The sequence below is a fragment of the Dysidea avara genome, chromosome 2, assembly GCF_963678975.1.
Source record: "Dysidea avara chromosome 2, odDysAvar1.4, whole genome shotgun sequence".
NCBI classification, from domain to species: domain Eukaryota; kingdom Metazoa; phylum Porifera; class Demospongiae; order Dictyoceratida; family Dysideidae; genus Dysidea; species Dysidea avara.
The window spans coordinates 22,734,609-22,755,848 of record NC_089273.1 but is presented as its reverse complement, the minus strand read 5'-3'; the positions used below and the strand labels follow the sequence as shown (position 1 = coordinate 22,755,848).

Below are 21,240 nucleotides of genomic sequence, written 5' to 3'. Positions count from 1 at the left end.
GTAGTCACATGTCACTGAATTTAGAGTAATTATCACAATGACCTTGTCATACTCATATAGATCTGTTCACAAAATTCAAATAGTTGAAAATTTGTCCTGCACTGGGTCCTGATTTTGAAGTTTTGGAGGTAGGATTTTAGTAGTTTGTAACATTACATGGAATGTATAAGAGTGGCCCACACAGATAGGATTTACAAAATGTACGTAGCTACATTAAACTGTTGATTACTTTTAGGTGCATATCTCAACTTTTGAATTTATTTTACATATCCTTACAGCAGTCAGCAGAGCCACTCTTCCCTACCATCAACTATGGAATTGGAGCAAACTCTTAATTGGTTTCTGCTTTTGATAGTTGCTATAATTATTGCTAATACTTCCCCCATGCATAAGTGGGATGAGCATATATATACCAAATAGTACATTGCATATCAAAATGAAAGTGCAGATACTATGTCTAGACTATACCTTTAACCCTGTTGAGTATATATGAGGAAGAAGATTTTCAGAAAAAGCACAAAGATTTTACTATAGCATGCAATATGCCAGCATTAAAATTAATTATATAGGTCAATTTACACCAACGCCACATAGCCATAATATGTATAACTTGCATGAAGGAAACTCTCAAATAGAGCAGTCAGATACTCCTATAGAACAGTCAGAAATTGATTTTTATACATAATGTCACTGAAATTGATTAACAATTACAAACATGCTTATTTAACTGCATGCACTCAGAGTAGTTGTCAAGTATATTTCACAATATTTTTGTAAAATTATATATTAGTTACGAGAGCCTTGGTTTTGTGCAATAAATCGCATTTCGCATGCCATAATTGATTAAAGTGTTCGTAATCTAGCATTCGCTGGAAGTTTGTACTTGTACTGAGTAATCATTTCCATAATTCAACACACTTAAAGGTGCTTATGTGCACGAGACTGTAGTATTTGTTAGATCGCAGAGGAATTTTTGCTAAATCAGGCGAGGCTGGTCTCAGCCAGATGGTTAACAAACTTCAATCCACACCATATTCTGCACACAGGTACTTTACTTGGAGGTAATCACTGCAGTAAATGTTGCAGTACTTCCTGCAAGTCTGCTGTGCTCTAGATCACGATCAGTCTTCCTGATGTTAGTGTCGTTGGTGGCTCAGTAATACTTGGTAAATCATTGCAAGTTTTATATACTATTGCTGATCAATTTGTTAATAAACGTGATCTTTTGTTAGCTCAAATTGCAGGGAAAAGTTCTCCCAATATGATTGTTTTTACAGAGATGCTCCCAAAAGCTCCAAGCTCAATCATAAGTTCTTCTTCCCTTTATACAAATTTTGATCATGACAACTATAGTTCCCTTTCAACTAACATATGCGGAGTAGGAATCTTTGTTTCAAATAAACTGGAATCTTCCCAAGTGTTTTTACAGTCTACACCATTTATGGATCATGTATGGGCCGATATCAAATTGCAAGGTTCTGATTCACTGCTAATTGGTGGTGTGTATCGTAGTCCCTCGTGTCACCTCAATACAAGTGTTGATTCCCTTTGTAACTTGCTATCCACCCTTGACAACTACACCCATTTACTAATTTGTGGAGATTTTAACTTTAGAGAGATCTCTTGGTCTGAACTGTCAGGTTCAACAAACAACTGTCATATCGAGCCCTTTTTGGATGTGGTTGATGATTTATTTTTATTTCAACATGTATGCCAACCCACAAGGTTTAGACAAAATGAATCACCTAGTTTATTAGACTTAATATTTACTAATGAACCAGACATGATCAATAACTTGTCTTATCTCCCACCTCTTGGTAACAGTGACCATATTTGCATAGAGTTCAACTTAGTGTGTTATTCGGAGCAAAAGAAGTCTGATAATGTTAAGTACAATATAAGAGCAGCAAATTTTGATTTGATGAGACATTCTCTTAGTAACATGGACTGGGCTTCCTTTCTGAACCCTCTTGATATAGATAAAGCTTGGTCACTGTTTAAGTTAATTTTCCAAGACATCATTGACGATTGTATCCCTACTTACAAACCTAGAGAAAAGAAAAACCTCTATACTAATTCCAATGTGTTCACTTTAAAGAAAAAGAAAAATAAGTTATGGAAGAAATATATTTTAACTCACTCTGCTAGTGATCTATCCAATTTCAAGTCTGTTAATAATCAACTGAGGAGCTTAACCCGCAATCTTAAGAAAGATTATGAGAGACAACTAGCCCACTCTGCTAATTCAAATCCAAAAGCTTTTTGGAGTTACGTTAACTCAAAAATGAAGATCCGACCAGTTATCTTTGAGTTACTTTGTCCTGATGGTTCCTCGGTGAACTCTGATAATGATATGGCTGCACTTTTCAATAATTATTTTTCTAGTGTTTTTACAAGTGAAGATACCACTACTATCCCTACAACTTATCCATCTAGTACTCCTCCTATTACTGATTCTATTGATATTACTCCTGAGATTGTTTTAAGTAAAATTACTAATCTTCAAAACAGCAAATCCCCAGGACCCGATGGCTGGCCCATCCAAGTAATCAAAAGTATGGGTGATTTTATTTCCATTCCATTGTCTATTATATTTAATAAATCATTTAACAGTGGATCTTTACCGCAGGATTGGAAGTGTGCTCATGTTACACCGATACACAAAAAGGGAGCACGAAATTTGGTTTCTAAATAATAGTTAGACGTCAAGAACCAGGGTTCTACGGGATTTAGAAAACTCGAAGGCCCTGGGCTCTACTAAGGGCCTGAGGGTTTTCTAAATCCCGTAGAACCCAGTGGTTCTTGACGTCTAACTTATTTAGACTACAACTCGTTATTGTACGTTGAGTTGACAGCTGCTTGTAAATGAGAAAAGTATGGCTAATTACTAGAAACAAGCCCTCTACACCTCCCTACATGGCGGGACCTCAGCGTGGCTGTTGCTACCCATTTAAACGCCCATGCATTGCCAATGTTACAGGCGCGTGCTATGTATCAAAGTACTGGACTCAGCGACTGGACTCGAGTGGACTACAACTCATTGTTGCTGTTGTTGTGCCTCGACAGCTGCTTGTAAGCTAGCAATGTAGTGTTGATTAGTACAAACAAGCCCATTACACCTCCCTCTAATTCAGTACGGCTGTTACTAGCCATTTAAATGTCCACACATTGCCAATGTTTACAGGCGCGTAATTATCATGTTTCGTATCACCTCAGAGCGTGGTCTCTATTGGACATGAGTGTGGCTCTACGAGATTTAGAGACCATGTTTTCAGCCAATCATATTTCAGTATCAAACTTGTTGTAGTCTAATTATAGACCAGTCAGTTTAACTTCCATTTTTAGTAAGATGATGGAATCCTTGATTAAGGTTCACATTATGAATTATTTAACCAGGTATAATTTAATCTCACCTTATCAATTTGGTTTTACACCAGGTAGATCATGTGCTACCCAATTACTACATGTATTAGATTATCTTATGAAATACTTAGATAATGGTTACTCAATTGAAATGATTTACCTTGACTTTAGGGAAGCATTTGACTCGGTGCCACATCAACGTTTAATACATAAATTGTCATCAGTTGGCCTACAGGGAAATATATTTAAGTGGATAAAGAGTTTCCTTACCAACAGGACACAACAGGTTGTACTGAATGGGAGAAAATCCAGCACTGTACCAGTTACTAGTGGTGTCCCTCAGGGATCAGTTTTGGGGCCCTTGCTGTTCTCAATATTTATTAATGACTTGCCCTCAATAGTATCAAACCTTACATTTATGTTTGCCGATGACGCTAAGATATTTCGAGTTATATGAAATGAGGAAGACCACTTAGCTCTCCAGAAGGATTTAAACTTACTACACGAATGGTCACTTTGGTGGCAGTTGAATTTTAATGTTGCTAAGTGTAAACACCTTCACTTTGGAACAGCACACAGTTATGGTTCTTTTTACCTTAATGGTACTCTGGTCGACAGTGTGACATCTCATAAGGATCTTGGTATTGTATTCGATAGCCACCTAAAGTTCCATGATCATACCATTCAGATTACTGCTAAGGCTAATCGTCTCTTGGGGATTATTAGGAAGTCCTTTGAATATTTGGAGCCGGATATGTTAGTGAAACTGTTTGAGTCAATAGTACGGCCCACACTGGAATATAGTAACTCTGTATGGGGGCCACCATTTATTTTGGATCAGAGAAAGATTGAAAAAGTCCAACGAAGAGCTACCCGTTTGTTACCAACACTGGTTGATAAGTCCTACTCTGAAAGATTATCCTTATTACAATTGCCATCCTTAGCTCATTGACGCTAAGAGGAGATCTTATTTTGTTATATAAAATTCTAAATAATTATTTTAGTTCAGACTTTCGCAACTTCTTCACTTACACTAATACCATCACAAGGGGACACAATTTAAGTTATTTAAATCATTTTCAAGATTAAAATGTAGATCTGATTATTTTTTTAATAGGATTCTCAATGACTGGAATGGCTTACCTGACTATGTTGTAAATGCTAATTCAATTAATTGTTTTAAATCATTGTTAGATTCTCACTTAGCTAATTCTAGATTTATTTTTGTATAGCCATCTTATGATTGTACTAATTTTGTGTTGACCCGGTATACAGGCAGTGCCTTTACTGGTAATTAATAATACTAATACTAATACTAATCCACAGTACCAGGTTGGTCGTCAGGTCTGGGGTTAGGATGTCAACTCCGTCACTGAAGTCCGCTTGGTTCTGAATGCCGACTACGCCAGTGTAGCAATAACTAGTTATCGTTATCGAATCTGACAGCACTGATATCAGTAGTTCTCCAACAACCAAAACTAAAACAACTCTGTACAATCACACACTCCAAAACTATATCTATTGTGTCCCTATTACAGGTTTTGTGTTTCATAAAATGCATAGGTATGTGTTAATAAATAGCTATGTGGATGCATCCAATATATAAGTTGAATGACTATGAAATACAGAGAGTACAATCAGCAAAGTACCTTGGTCTAACAATCTCAGGTAACCTATCTTGGTCCACACGTATATCAGGAATCATTGGCCGAGCAAATTCTGCCCTGTCATTTTTTCGAAGGAACTTTGGTCAGTGTACACAAACCATTAAAACTAAATGCTATCAAACATATATCCGCCCCATCTGTGAATATACCGCAGTCATCTGGTCACCCCACTTACAGTCTAACATCCACCAATTAGAGATGATTCAAAGGAAGGCTGCTAGATTTGTGTTCAATGATTATTCTCGACATTCTAGTGTTACAACAATGTTAAATGAACTTGATTGAAAATCATTAGAAAAGCGAAGAGATGACTCAATTTTAGTTATGTTTCACAAAATCATTAATCAGTATGTAGATATCCCTTATGATCATATCCTTCATAAAGTCCCAAGCACCACCCATAGTAGTAGCAGGAAATACCTACATTTACCCTCAAAAATTGATTCCTACATGCAATCATTCTTCCCTAGAGCAATTAGACTATGGAATCACTTACTGATCACCTCGTGGAAACTGATAATGTTGATACTTTTATATCTTTACTATTATAGTTACATGTAATTAAGTTTATTAATGTTTAGTTTGTTAACTACACTGTTAAAAATAAGGAGTAACTGTTACTCCCCTAGGGGAGTTTCCATTGTAGGGAGGATTTAACACCCCTATATTTTTGTGGAGAGTAACTAACACCCCGCAAATGAGTAACAGGAACCCTTTGAAAAATCTATTGTAGGGAGTTCTAGTTACTCTAGGAGAGTTCACATAAGTATGCAAGGTGCTTCCTTTGCTCCATTAAATTCTGCAAATAGCTCCGTGTAAAATCTCTAATGATGTTACAGACATACAGCAAAACTGTAACAAAATGTTTACAATATCCAGCTTTATAATATTGGAAAGTCACTGAAAAAAAGAAATCAGTAGCAAGGCTTCATCATCAGCAAATGACGCTTCATCATCAGCAAATGACGCTTCACTGCCACTTCACTGGACTTACTTCCTACCACATGACATGTTATCAGCTGTAGTAAATAGCAGTATAGTAAAGAAATATTCTACAATCATATACTTGTTACCTTTATGGCTGAAGGTACGTCACACACAGTTGTAAAAACAATTCTGTCAGACCAGCAGCATTGGTAGTGTAATCTAAAAAGGCACAGTTGCTATCATGCAAAACAGCACTTTTTTGCTACCTGGAGTTCATCATTTTGTTTGTCTATTTGTTCACTGATTTCTTGTGGCACCTGTAATATATGTTTACAAATTGATGCACAGTCACTGTATGTTAACACACTTACTGGATGTTGTAAAAATTCTATGTTCTCAGTGACATTGAGACATCCGTGCTAAAAAAGTAAATATGTGTTTACGTAACTATAAACATTATCTCAAGAACAACTTGGAAAGTTGATGAAGTCGAAGACACACAATGTATATTGTATCAAAGATTCTTTTAACTGCAGACGATACATCTTTCTAGTTAATTCCAGTGAATCTGCATGTAATTATGTAAAAAGACAATGATACAGGCTACTGACCTTACCAGGCAATATCATTGTGTCCGGCTGCTAACGTCAACTGAAGGCAGACGGACACGATATGCCATGTTTAAGCTAGGTGGCTTTCCTCTCCTCCCTCAAGTCTTCAACTTCTTACACACTGACTACTAGTAGCTAGCAGTGAGCTTGGATGGGCTGAATACTGTACGTACCAGTCAGTGATACGACTGAGTCCGCCGAATTTTATTCTCTTTCCCTGAGTCTTGAACTATTTCTGCCGTGTCACAATATGGCGCCTAAACCCTTACGAGCAGTGGTGACTTCCATTGGAGCCAGTTTAATAAACCGGTGTGTCACACGAGACGACTCAGGTATGAGCTCAAACGTAACTAAAGAAACAATGAATGAGATAGACCCTAGTGAACGTCCAGTAATTATTCATGAACAAGTAAACACTTTAGTATCATCTTTTAAGCACTACGATTCCTCAGAGAAGCAAACCGCTTTCAACTACTCAACACGGCTCTGTTGTTAAAGAAGCCGTTTCTATGGTAATACTCTTCACTCTAAACAATACGTCTGTAATAGAAATGGTATTTAATAATTATACATACGTATTTCAAAATATTCTTGACTCTTGAGTAATAATTCGTCCTCCTACTTTCGTACTGTCTGTTTCCTCACTATGTCTTGGTTGAGCCTGTAAAATAAAACATGAGTAAATGGCTGCCATTGAAAAGGAAGCCTAAATAATTACTTTCCTTTTTTTACATTGAGTGGCTAGAATTGAACTGGTTAGTTAATGGAGAAAATAACATAGTGAAACAGCTATAACCTGCATGTGGCTCATTCATATCATGTGGCCTCAGCCGTACTGGCTCACTGAGTTCACCTTAGCTACTAGCTAGCTGGTAATGGGAACTCTTCAGTTTGGTGCCTTCACTTACTTGGAGTTCTCTTTACCCTTAGTGGGTTACTGTTACTCTCCTAGTAATCCAAACTCCCCTTTCAGAGTAAAATATTTTACTCCCCATAGTTACTGCTACTCCCCTGTTTTAACAGTGTAATCATGCACATTATACTCATGATTGAGGTTTGTACATCATACAATAATAATAATAAATAATAATACATTTCATACAGTTAAGCCTATTACAATTACAGATATTTCTACACCACGATATTCACTCAACATTGTTATAGTAGTCTATGATCAACTCAAAGTATTTGTGGTTTAATTTTATTGTTCAATTTCTGGTGGCAGCACAATCTGTGCGGCTTTTTGGTGATAAATAATATGGTTCTTCTTCTGGAGCACAGGACAAGCAATGCAACAACTATGCCATGGATCAGAAATGACAATTACTAGGTAACGTACCTGCATGCAGAGTATGATCCTGGTTGTGGGTATTACGTGAATGCTTCCAAGTCCTGGTTGGTCGTTAAAGAAGGTTATCATGACACTGCCTGCACTTTATTTGCTGGCACTTCCCTGTGCATTACAACTGAAGGTCGTCCCTACTTGGGAGCTTCTCTTGGTTCCCCTGAATTTAAATCCATCATTCTTCAGGAAATGGTATGTCAATGGCAGAATGACTTTATTCAGCTTTCCAATTTTGTCTCCAGTCAGCCACATGCTGCATATTCTGCTATGATTCACGGCCTGTCATCTCGTTAGACCTTTCTAACTAGGACTGTGTGTGATTTGTCCTCTCAACTCGCTCCTCTTGAGGAGGCTATTCATCTGCACGTGCTACCAAAGTTATGTCTACATGCCCCTAATGACTCTGAAGGGGCTATGTTTACTTTGCCAATCCATCAAGGGGGCCTTGGCATATTTGACCCTTGTAAATCTTCCCAAGACAACTATCAGTTTTACACATCTGTTACATCCCCCCTAGCATCTGCCATCTTGAATCAGCTTTCTTGTTTTGATTCCTCCATCCTACAACAACAGCGTGCTCTTAAACAAGAAGCTCTAACCATCAAACGTCAGAATCTCTCTCAAAGATTTTCAGAGTTTTTCTCAACTTTGTCCAACAATCTCCAACTGTCCCTGAAACTTGCTGGTGAGAAGGGTGCATCCTCCTGGCTTTCCACTTTACCTTTGGAATGTCATGGATTTGCTTTCCACAAAGGTGACTTGTGTGATGCATTAGCTCTCCATTACGGTTGGTCTCCTAAGAATTTCCTGTCAGCTGTGTCTGTGGCAGATTCAACAACGTTGAACAGGCTCTCAGCTGTCCAAACGGAGCCTTCCCTACCATCCGCCACAATTACATCCGAGATTTGACTGCAGAATTAATGTCAGAGGTTTGTCATAATGTATCTACTGGACCTCCCCTTCAACCCTTCAGTGGTAAATCTCTCTCCCTACATGCAGCTAACCAAGATGTTGGTGCTCGCTTGGACATTAAGGCTTCTGGGGTTCTCGGTTTGAACCTACTGTTTTTGATGTTAGAATATTTAACCCTTATGCCCCTTTAAACCATTGTAATCCCTATCACCAGCATGAAACTTCGAAGCACCGTCAGTATAAGCGGAGAGTGCGAGAGGTGAAACACGGTAATTTTAGCCCTCTTGCTTTTTCAACTTCTGGAGGCATGGATGCCTCCACCACTGTAGCTTACAAGCGCCTGGCCTTCCTCCTATCTTGTAAGTGGAAATCACCCTACTGTAGGGTGATGAGCTGGCTTCGCTGCCGTCTTGGCTTCTCCTTATTGCACTCTGCCATCATGTGCATAAGGGGTTCTCACTCCTCCTCTGGTCATCCCTTTAAGGATCAGTTGACCTTACACTGGGGGAGGGGCGTCTTGGGGCTGTTTAAACCCCATTTCCTTTTTTCTTTTCTATTCTGTGTTCTGTAGGTTTTGTTTCAGTAGCTCTGTAGGTGTAAGGATAGGCTAAACCTATTTTATAGAACATCTTAGCGTAGAGTAGAGTGTGGTGGATGGGAGTGCCAACTAGGGCTGGTTCTTCTTTCTTTAAAAAAATTATTGTGATTATGATTAAATACAGGTAAAGGCAAAGTCTGTATACCCAATCAATACATTATACAAAAGCAAATCTAAAATAATAATTATCTAACAGTGATTTAAAAATGTTAATTGAAGTACTTTTTACAACAGAGGTAGGTAAACTGTTCCAACCATTAATCACTCTGTTCATAAAGTAATTAGATCTGCATAATAATCTTGAATGTTACTTGAACTATTTAAACTGGTGCCCCCTGGCAGTAGTAGTGGAGTAGGTGTATAGATTAGTAAAGTCAGAGCTGAAGTAGTCATTAAGAATTTTGTATAGTCAGAGCTGAAGTAGTCATTAAGAATTTTGTATAGAAAAATTAAATCTACCCCTGGCGTCTATACAACAGTGATGGTTTGGATAGTATTGACAGACTCAGTATAGGATTTGTCATGTAATGATGGGAGGAGATGGGTAGCTCAATGTTGTACCTTTTCATCCTTTCTCTGATCAAGGGTAAATACTGGTCCCCAAATGGCATTACCGTATTTCAAGATGGGTCAAACTAGTTTGGTAAACAACTTGGACAACATACCCGAGTGAAGATATTGAAAAGGTTTCTTGATCGTGCCAAGTATTCGATTAGCTTTGGTTGTAGCTTTAGTGGTATGATCATGAAACTTAAGCTTGTCATCAAAGAGAATTCCGAGATCATTGTAGGATGTAACTGTATGAATTGGAGTTCCATTAAGATAATAGAAGCCATGATGGTGAGCTGGGCCAAAATGGAGTGGAGATGTTTACATTTGGAGATGTTAAACTTCAATTGCCAGAGTTGTGACCATCTGTAAAGGCAATTTAAGTCATTCTGTAATGTAACATAGTCTTCTTTGTTTCTTATTACACGGAAAATCTTTGTATCATCTGCAAACATGAACACAGGCTAGACACAATTGATGGAATGTCATTAACAAATATAGTGAAAAGTAAACACCTAACAGTACGGCTATCTCACTCAGTAAACGCATAGAGTAATGCAATGCATGCAATAGACAGTCAACAGTGGACCTAGTTTGTGTGGAGAGTTGCTTGGACCTGACTGGATAATTTAATTTATTTTGGTTGTTATTGTGCATTGTTGGTTGTTTTGAAAAAAAGGTGTCTTGTTTTGTCTTATTAAAAAAACAATAAAATAGATAGTCACGTGATCGAATTTCAAATCGCGGACATATCCATGAAATCACTTTCATTTCTAAGTAGGAATCATGCAGTGTGCTCCTTAGTAAATATTTGTGATAACTCTCCTTACAGCAGTTAATTTATGAAGGTGGAACATCCCATGTAATGCAAAATGTACATTGCGTGGCGGTACCCCGTCTACCACTATATACCCATGTTTTGGGTGGCTGTCCCAGTACTTTGACACAGGGCCGCTACACATATAGGCACAACCAAGTTTTGGGCAGTTTGATCACTAAACTTTCTAAGGTTTTGGCTGATCAGTGTAGGATCTTTGCTGACTTACTTGAATTGCGGGCAAGAGACTCTCACCAGGCAACAATTCCGTCTTCTCTTCTTATTACTCCATACCACCATGATATTGTGGTTCACAGTCAGAGAAGTAAATCAGTGGCCTAACTAGAGCTTACCTGTCCTTTGGACTCTGTCCATCATCTCAAATCTGCAAGAGACCGTAAGCTTGGGAAGGAAGATTATCAGGCTACTCTTGGCTGAATTAGATCGACTCGGGATTGCTAGCTATTACGATACAATTGAGATGAGTGTACTAGGCCACTATCTACCAATTTCATTGTCATCTATTACGAACTGTGTGAATTTCATTCAAATGAGTTTACGATGACTAAATCTAGAAGTAAAAGGATCTTTGATTCAGTGGCAGCGATATCAATCTCTTCCTCTTGTAGGATATTTATGGCAAAGGACTGTCAAGAATGGTGTGTGGAGACTTGAGTGTTGTATTTGTATAATATAATTAACTTTTCTTTTTAATTGAGTGTATATGTAATGTTTTTTTTTTTGTTTTTGTTACCCTTGCCATGCCCACTTGTGGGGCTTATATTGCCCTATTTGTAGTAGCATATGTCCGAGGATATAATTATACTGATACTGTGATTTTCATCAATAAAACTGATAGTATTCTCTCTCTATTGTTCACTCAGGCATGGTCTGAGCCAGTGCATGTGTGTTTTATGCTGTGATGGCATCATAGGGAGAGTTTTAGACTACTGGGCTAATTGAGATGCTGAACCTAATGCATACAATCTTATTGTCATTTGACTTTAAGTGATTTTAATGTCATTGGAATAGATTATGGGGATATTTCCACGATTTGAATATCAATCACATCAGTGCCTAATTCATGCATTGGATTGTTCTATGCGTTTACTGGGCTAGATAGCCATATTGATAGGTGCTTATAAGGTTCGTATCCTTGCTTTTGGAGACTGTCTCACTGATGTATCAACCATTTTGGTATTTGTTTGCAAATATTGTGTCGCTTTGGCCGAATTTCAGCATATAGATTGCTCAGTCAGATGGTTAACAAGCTTCATTTATATCACCACACTCCCCATGCAGGTACTTTACCTAGTTCTGGTCATTGCTGACAAATGGCGCAGTTGCTGCTCTGCTTGTCCTGTGCTCCAGAGGAAGAAACATTTTGTTTGTCGCCAAAAGCCACACAGATCATACTGCCACCAGAAAATAACCAATAAAATAAAATCACCGTGTGTATTATAGACCGCTACTAGAATGATGTTGAGAGTAAATATCGTGGCATACGAAGAACCCTATGAACCGCTGCAACAAAGAATCACTTTATTTAAGACATTTGTATCGTTATCTACCACAAGATAGTGACAAACTTGGCTACCAAGCTGGTGTTATTTAAGTTACACTTAGCCTAATACATTACAATAACTATATAGTTGATTTGAGGATATCGATTTTTGGCTTTGCGGGCCCAAGCTAAACTTAGTAATCCATCTTGTCCAGATCTGTCAACGCACCAATGGTCTGGGAAAATAAGGTCGGGGTGGACCATTTATGCTATCATAAAATGTCCGGTCGTACCGCTTGTGCCTACATACTTGGTCCCCACGGACCACCCATGCCAGTGCATAAATGGTTTGGGCTGAACATAAACGGTCCGCCTCCAGTTTGTCATGCATGCACCCGATAATTATGCTGGTGTGAATTTTGCAGCTAAGTTAACATATCTGAAGCAATATGGTTGAAGCTACAACGTAAATATTAAACCCTTGCTCACGGCGTAGTTCCTGAAAATGCATGCTGGTATACGAAACTTGACCCCCTCCAAAAATTTTAGTTTTCTAAGATCAAGATACTCTAATAGAGCCTAGCAATCACTCTAATAAAGCAGTCACTCTATTAGAGTAGTGTGTAATGCGTTATGTAAGGATTTTTATGTACTTCATCAGCGATAAATGCGTGGAGATTTGTCAAATCCCACACCCCAGGTAGGGAATTGACATTGCTTCTTGTTCCCACCCCTGGGGCAATTGACAGTTGTCCAATTCACTGACCGATTTTTGGTAGTTGCATTTCTAAACAATAAAATTGCACTTGCTATAATTTACTAGCTACAGGGAAAGTTTATTACTAGTGGCATGCATGAAATATGCACTTAGTCATCCTTGAGGTGTTGTCAAATCCACTACTATGGGGATGGGGACATAGTGGGGATTTGACAGCCGATTTTGCCCCAGTAGTAGGGAATTTGACACCACGATTTGTCAAATCCCCTGTATTCCCCAACCCCCCCGGGGGTGGGGCATGAAATTGACAAGTGCATGACGAGACTGCTGTAAGGGGACTGTTCTATTAGAGTATCTCGATCTTGATTTATTATAGTGTATAATAATTGATTCCGCCTGGCCTGGGACCCAAGTGGCCTGGGTTCTGGCTAGTTACGCCTCTGTCAAAGAGACGCGAATGAAACCGTGTACAGTAATAGCTAGCTATATTATTATTTGTTAATTGGTATAAGGAAGACAAAGTCTTATAAAAACCAATCTCAAATACATCTAAATAAAATCAAACTATAAGTTAGCAATTAGTTTTCTAGGCGCCAACTTCTTCAGGAACTGTCTGTAACTTTGTGGAGGTAGCTACAGTGCGAAGATGGTACTCCGCCAGTATTCGCTAACTCAGTGCTGAGGACGAACTGTCTCCAGACTTTGACTTTGGTTAAGTTGGTAGTAGCCTCGGTTAGGTAATTATTTTGTCACTCAGTATATCTAATCACAACAAGAATAGTATTGAGTGGCTTAGCTTTAATAGCATTGACATTTATACCAGGGACCAGTTTTGCTCGGGTAGGACCATTTTTGCTGTCATAGCTGGTCCGGCCGGACCGTTTATGCACCTGTACCAAATATTTTGTTACAGATCAATGACGACACATGCTCTCACATATGTTGAGGCCCTATACGCGTAAATAAATGCCATAAATTCTTGTCATAAATAAAGGCCGGGGCATTACTTTACCAGGTCCATGGTGTGAGAGACATAGAGGAGATATGAGGCCATTTAGGCTGGAATATAAATAAGAAATTAAAATAAGTAAATACAGGTCTGAAGTTATAATCCCTTGAAATATATATAATTTATTATGTGATTGTGTCTGGGAATCTGGTATTATCACTGGCCTACTTTATTCCACGGACTGGACTGGACTAGCGGACTGAGCTGGAAACAGCTTTTAAACAATAATCCAGGAATTATGCATCTCTTGCAACACTGGAGATACCACTATCGAGCTATAACTGCTGGTACTGCTATTCCTTACAAGTCAGATGACACTAGCGCGTGCACTAATCAATTAGAATACACTTACAATACATGTGTACTTGCAGTGATAAATTTTGACAGAGGCTATTGTTGTAGCGTACATGTTTTCCTTTGTTGCTTCCATACTTAACACTAGTGTTAGGGTTGTAGTAATGAGCCAGATTATTTGCATAGCCCCATCACCTTGCCTGGTGGTGCCACCTAGCTACCTGCTAAGAATAATTACTGGCTCATCTCTACAGCTGTAACACTAGCTAGTGCTAAAGCAACAAAGGAAAATATCTGTGCTACAAGAATAGCTTCTATCACGCCATATCACTGCTGGTACACATGTATCGTAAGTGTATTCTAATTAATTAGTGCATGCACTAGTCATGACTTGTAAGGAAGAGCCAGCAGCAGCACAGTTGTAGCTCGATAGTGGTGTCTTCAGTGTTGCAAGTGATGGATAATTCCTGGATTATTGTTTAAAAGTTGTTTCCAGCTCAGTCCGTGAGTCCAGTCCATTCCACGAGTCCAGTCCAGTGTCCGTGGAATAAAGTAGGCCCTTATCACTAGCTATTGTGCTTTGAAAATTATCCTGTTATACTTTTGAGCTGTACTCAAAATTCAACCTAATTATGCTCAACATTATGCTTTCAAAATCAAGAATGCACAATTGTCTAATTATTGTTGCATAATAGCTACTTGAATATGTTAAACTGGCATTTGCAAAGAAGTGATAAGTAGGCTTGCTTCAATTATGCTGGCATAATCTTGAGCATAATAGGCTAGCAAAAGCATCAGAGCATTGTTTGTGTCAATTTTTCTCATGTCCTTATCTTCCAGTGCATTCAGTTGACTGCTAATTTTCCCTCTCTTTAAACTGACATCAACTATATCAGACAAGCTTTAATATTGGCAGTGGGTGAGGCAGAGGTGAAAGTAAAAAGTTTTAACAATTAAATTAAGAAAGCACCGGGATAAATTAGGAGACATTATGGTCATTCATGTCTCTATTGTGAATAAAAGAAAATGAACTTTACAGTACAAGTCTTTATCAAATATCATAGGCTATTCAACCACACAGAGTAATCTCCTGTTTGGCCAGATCTCCATAAATCCATAGGAACGCTTGTACAATTGGACTTGGAGAAGCAGCCAACAGAAGCAGACCACTAAATAATCCTGGATGATGACAGTGAAATTTGATAGTGTGTTATTGATGCTTTGTGTTTGTAGCAAATATCAGGCTTGCTTTCATGGCCAATAAGACCAGTTTCCCAGACACAGTTACAGATACAACTGGATGTTCATCGTCACCAGATTGGGATCATTCTGTAGCTTAACTGGTAGATATTTCATTTTGGTAGATATCTTGCTCTACCAGATTTTATCTAAAGCATTTGAACAACTTTTCAATTGCACTTTTATGTTCATGTACGTATATACTTCACAAAAGTGTAATTTTGTTATTTCTATATAGCTGGATAACAAAGATGTAGTTGTTCATTCAGTAAAAATGCATGAAGCACTTTTTAAAATACAGCTACTTCTTGACCAGTTCAAAGAAGGTTTAAAAGTTCTGAAAGTGCTTCATTTGATACAAAGCTTTCCCGATGTGTTTGCTCCATTGTTTACATGTACTGAAGATACAAATGCCGAGGATGTAGTAAAGGCATTAAACTCTAGGGGTGGTCAGGAAGATAATGTTGCAATGAGATTCTTGCAGCAGTATATTCGAAGTTTGTCACAAGCAGGTATGTTGTCAATGCCTACTGTATAGAGGGACACTTTGACGGGGAAACACTTTGAGGCAAATTTGGGGATTTGCTACAAATTCACCAAAGTTCAATCTGCCAATTACTTGTATAGTGCCTGATATCAGCATTGTCATAGCTAAAGATTGAGATCAAATTTGCCAAAGTTTATTTCCCCAAATGTGACTGAATTTGCGAGAAGGTGCCTTTCCACACACTTTATGTACTAGCAAACAAAATGATGTAATACTTGACTCCTTTTGCTGATTTGTGTTCCCATAATATCAAAATGCAGCCAGATACTGTTGCTACAGTCATGGAAAATTTCAGGCAATTATATCCCATGAACAAAGTTATAAAAGTTCAAAGTTCAAAAATTGGATCAAATTTTCTGCGTGAAAGGTACCTTTTTGCAAATCCGGTCACAAATGCAATTTAGCTGGCTATACCAAAGTTATCCTTGCCAAAGTTTCCCTCTATACAGTATATTATTATACATGACAGTTGTAAATGTGACTGTATTTTGAAAAATCGTGCATATGGGTGCATTTGACACCTAATAATCACATCACAAACTTTATAGTGCAAATCAATTTGTTGATGGCTGTAAGCCATTCTCAATACCTTAAATTACAAGAAAATTCTTGAAATATTTTCAAAACTGTACACTTCTCTTATTAGCAATCTGCTAAAAATGAAAATTCTAATTATTTCATGCATGCCCATAGGAGTGATTTTCCAAAATTCGGTCACAAATATGGCAGCAAAGTGAAGTAACAGGGCCCATAATGTACCAAAAGACACAGTACCACCGAAATATTTTTATGCTAATGCTTCTCTTACATTCTATCACCACATCATTATATTTCAGTAAGTCTTACATTATGGTGAAAATAACACCATATTCCGGGGCATATAATAGCCAAGATTTTTTTGAAGGGGTTTCGGATTTCAAGTTAAGTGGAATGTCTTAAGGGAAGGCCTGGGTGCTTTCCCTACACCATGTTTGAATGAGAATGATGCATACACAAAATGTGCCCTTAGGCAGTAGCATTAAAAGGTGTTGTTTGTGCATCTAACTAGCTAAAACCTACACACTGCTGTTTATGCAGCTTATAGAAACTAATTGAAACCTATTGAAAAACTAACTAATTTTCACTTCCAGACAGCACACTGACAATACTGACAATTTCCTAGCACATGGAAGCCCTCCACACTCAAATCCCTTAGTTGGCAATACTTCTTTCCAGCTATACATCATTCTCAGCTGATCCTCCTGTTGATGACTTGGCTTATATTCCAATATGTGTGAGACATCACGTGCCTATAACATGTCACATATAAACAAACCATTGATCAGATAAATATACATCAACAATTTACTGTTTGTGCTAACCTAATTAATGTTTGAGAAAACTACGAGGCCTAGAGACATAAACTAACCACGGATCGATTCGCCTGTGAACGAAGGCACAAACATATAATCGTTGCGCCCATTCGTGCTGATGACTTGACCATACTTGTAATTCTATATAACACCCAGTACCACACTCTTGCTTAATTACAGATTGTGCGAAGGAGAAGATTAGCGAATGTCCGTAAAGTGACTTCAGGAGAGCGAGAGGCCACTTTACACCTAAACAAGAAGATTACAAATAAGTGTTTATGTTTGTAACGTCTCAAGTCTCCATGCCAGTTGCCAGTCACATAATATATTTCATTAATTAACAATACAAGAAAACATTAAAACACATGCCACGCTCTTTACAATATGAAATGCAAATAAACAATCGTGTCTTGTGCAGCTGGCATTGCAAACTTCCTTTGTGTTGGTGTCAGGCAATTCAATACATGCTTAATCCTTTTGCCTTCACCTGGCTTAGCTACTAGGTTCTGGCTGGCTTGACTATCTTCCTTTATCTGGTTCATTTGTCTTGCATACTACTACTGTATTTTGTAGCTATCTCCTGCAAGTTGTGTATGCATAATTAGGCCCTATTCGGTGATTATTAGTTTCTCATCCAGCCTTTCGAATTATTATGATGCGGGCGGGAGGGTATTACCATTATTCCATTATTTTATAATATTAACACACTGATGTACAGACCTTGTCCAAATTGTCTTTCTTTCTTACTACAAACATTTCCTCACCAGCTTATTCTACTTTTCGTGATCGCTAACTGTTTTTCGACAGTCAACTGAAACCCTGCTTTAATGAAGTCGATAGAGCACAATTGCAACTGGCACTGCAGCAATTTGCCAAGGAAAACAACAGTTCTCCTTGTGATATATAGCGCATTGTAGCTTTCATCAACAAAAATTATAACAGTTTGGTATCACGTGTTCTTCTGAGCATGCGCAGAGTAAATAATGGCTTACAATGAGGTAGCTTAAGAAGGATGCGGGCGGTGGATGAGAAACTAATAATCACCAAATAGGGGCCTTATAGTGTGTCACCCGTCACTGTGCCATTGCTACACCACTGATGAACCTTATTTAGCTCTAGTTGATGTTGATACTTACTGTATATTGGCTAATAATTTTTATCTGTTGATGTTGCCTATAATGTATCGCTGCATACAATACTGCAATAATGTATAGTTCTCTCCTGTATGTTTTGTATACATAATTACATATACTGTGTACACATCACTGTGCCATTACCACACCAATGATGTACTGGCACTCAGCTACAGGTGGCCTATAGTTACATTGCCATTATTGTGTTGTATCTGTCACTACTGTGACATATTGAGTTGATTTGGGAATCGTGCCTTCACCGCCTAATAGCCTCACCAGGGGACTGTCACATTGGTGTATGTACTTGTTTGCATGTGACGCGGTCCTAGTAATAATAACAATAATAATAATAACAATACAAGACCTGGAAAACGACAGTGTGTAGTAACACATAATTAACATACATACAAGACTTGGATACAGGTCGCCAGCGCTTAAATTACAAAGCGAATACCACAACTAAAACGTCAGTGTGTGGAATTACAAAACAAATGACAAATCTACAAGATACAGTTTCCAGTGGGTAAATACAACCCGAATTACACGTCTAGTTCACCTATTCAATCGCAACTTTGACGATTTCCACAACACTGACACGTATATGAACTGAAACACAAACTTGATTGTCGACTATTGTAATCTGCCTTGAAAAGATGGTTTAATACGCCCAACAGCACTACACCGCATCGTATTTTTCATCCTTCATCCCAGCGGCACTAAATAGAATGGTTTCATAATGTGTTACGCACATAATCGTGCGGCCACCAGGCGGGACACGCGGCGAGACAGGAGGGGAGACACAAGGTGGTCATCAAGAAATAAAGTATGCTGATCTGTAAAGCTTTACGGATGAGCAGATACTCATAAAAGAGACATCTCAATATCATTGTTCACAACATTGATGAATCATCTGCTACATCTGGTCCAGAAAGAAAATCTGAGGACATTGCTAAAGTTTCCAAAGTGTTACAGGCGGTCATAAAGGTACCGTGTTCTTTTACAAAGGCCTTTCGTATTGGTAAAAAGAAAGATAAGCCTCGTCTCCTGAAAGTTCCTGTTCAATATCTTGAAGAAAAGACTAACATACTGCGAAACAAAAGGAAATTGAAGGATTCAAGCAACTCAGAGAAGGTATGTAAAGTTTATATCACCCCAGACCTATCTCCCTCTGAACAACCAAAGAACAAGGCTTTGAGACAACAGTTGGCAGACATGAACAAGGTCTCAAATGTTTACATGATAAAAAACGGGAAAATAGTGCGGAGGGGTGGGAAGTAGATTTGCAGCCCCTCCTCCGCACTAATGCCACTAGGGATGTGCCAATTATGAATATGTGCAGTGTGGATTCTGACTCTACCCCTTTACCCATCAACAATACAAACCCTATTACCACCCCTGGTTTTAGTATGGCTGTAATGAATTGTCAAAGTATTTCTTCAAAAAAGGCTTTTTTGATAACTTTATTTCTGATCATTCACCAGATATTATTGCTGGTTGTGAATCATGGCTATCTCCATCTATTTCTACTTTAGAAGAAATCTTTCCAGCTGGATATACAGTGTATAGAAAAGATAGAAATGATGGATATGGAGGAGTTTTTGTAGCATGTCAAAGTGGCATTATCATTGAATAGCTCAATCTTGACACTAATGCAGAGGTAGTTGTTTGTCATATTAATCAGAATGAATCCCAACCTTTAATCATTTGCTCTCTTTATAGTCCACCTAATAATGACCTCATATACATGAAAACCCTATGTGACATACTGGCCGACATTGCAAAAAACCATCCTAACTCTCCTATATGGATAGCTGGTGATATTAACCTCCCTAATGTTAACTGGGAAAGAAGTTGTATCAGCGGAAACACCTACACAGCTGCATTATGCAATCTCTTCTTAAATTTTATAGAAGATTATGGGCTTACCCAAATTATTGATTTTCCAACTAGAAGACAGAACATATTAGATATTTTTGTCACAAATCGTCCATCATTAGTTACTACCTGTAAGCCAGTACCGGGAATAAGTGACCATGAGACAGTCTTAATTCACTCTTTAATAAAAGCCAATCATCAATCACCAGCTAGAAGAACAGTATATAAATGGAATAGAGCAGACTGGGACAAAATACATGACAGTGCTAAATATTTTTGTAATATTTTTACTTCCGATTTTTCAACTGATACCCCAATAGATCAAATGTGGAATGAATTAAAGAATTTCTTCCTGTCTATCTTAAATACTATCCCTTCCAATGTCACAAGTAACAAATGTACCGACCCTTGGATCACTCCATTTATTAAGAGATTATCTAAGAGGAAGTAACGTTCATACAATGTGGCCAGGCTTAGTTATCATCAAGATGACTGGGCCTTGTACTACCGTCTCAAGAAAGAATGTCAACATGAGTGCCGCAAAGCATACAACGGTTATGTAATGAGTTTAATTGATGATAACAACAATGTATCTAAAAGAATGTGGTCTTATGTTAAATCTAAAAGAACTGACCACTGTGGAATTGCTCCTCTTAAACAAGATGAAAAACCTTTACTACCCCAAAAACACAAAGCAGAAATTCTCAATAATTATTTCTCCTCAGTGTATACATCTGAAGACGTGTCAAATATTCCGACTCTAGATTATGCCAATTTTCC

The 21,240-nt window shown here is 38.1% G+C and overlaps 1 protein-coding gene across 1 annotated transcript in view; it reads left to right on the top strand.

Moving 5' to 3' along the window:
• Positions 1-21,240, top strand: part of LOC136246884 (G2/M phase-specific E3 ubiquitin-protein ligase-like) — a 94,270-nt gene that overhangs the window by 54,980 nt on the left and 18,050 nt on the right. The window contains exon 3 of the mRNA XM_066038487.1: positions 15,792-16,065. Coding sequence (XP_065894559.1) covers positions 15,792-16,065 — 274 coding nt within the window. The remainder of the gene's footprint in view (positions 1-15,791; positions 16,066-21,240) is intronic.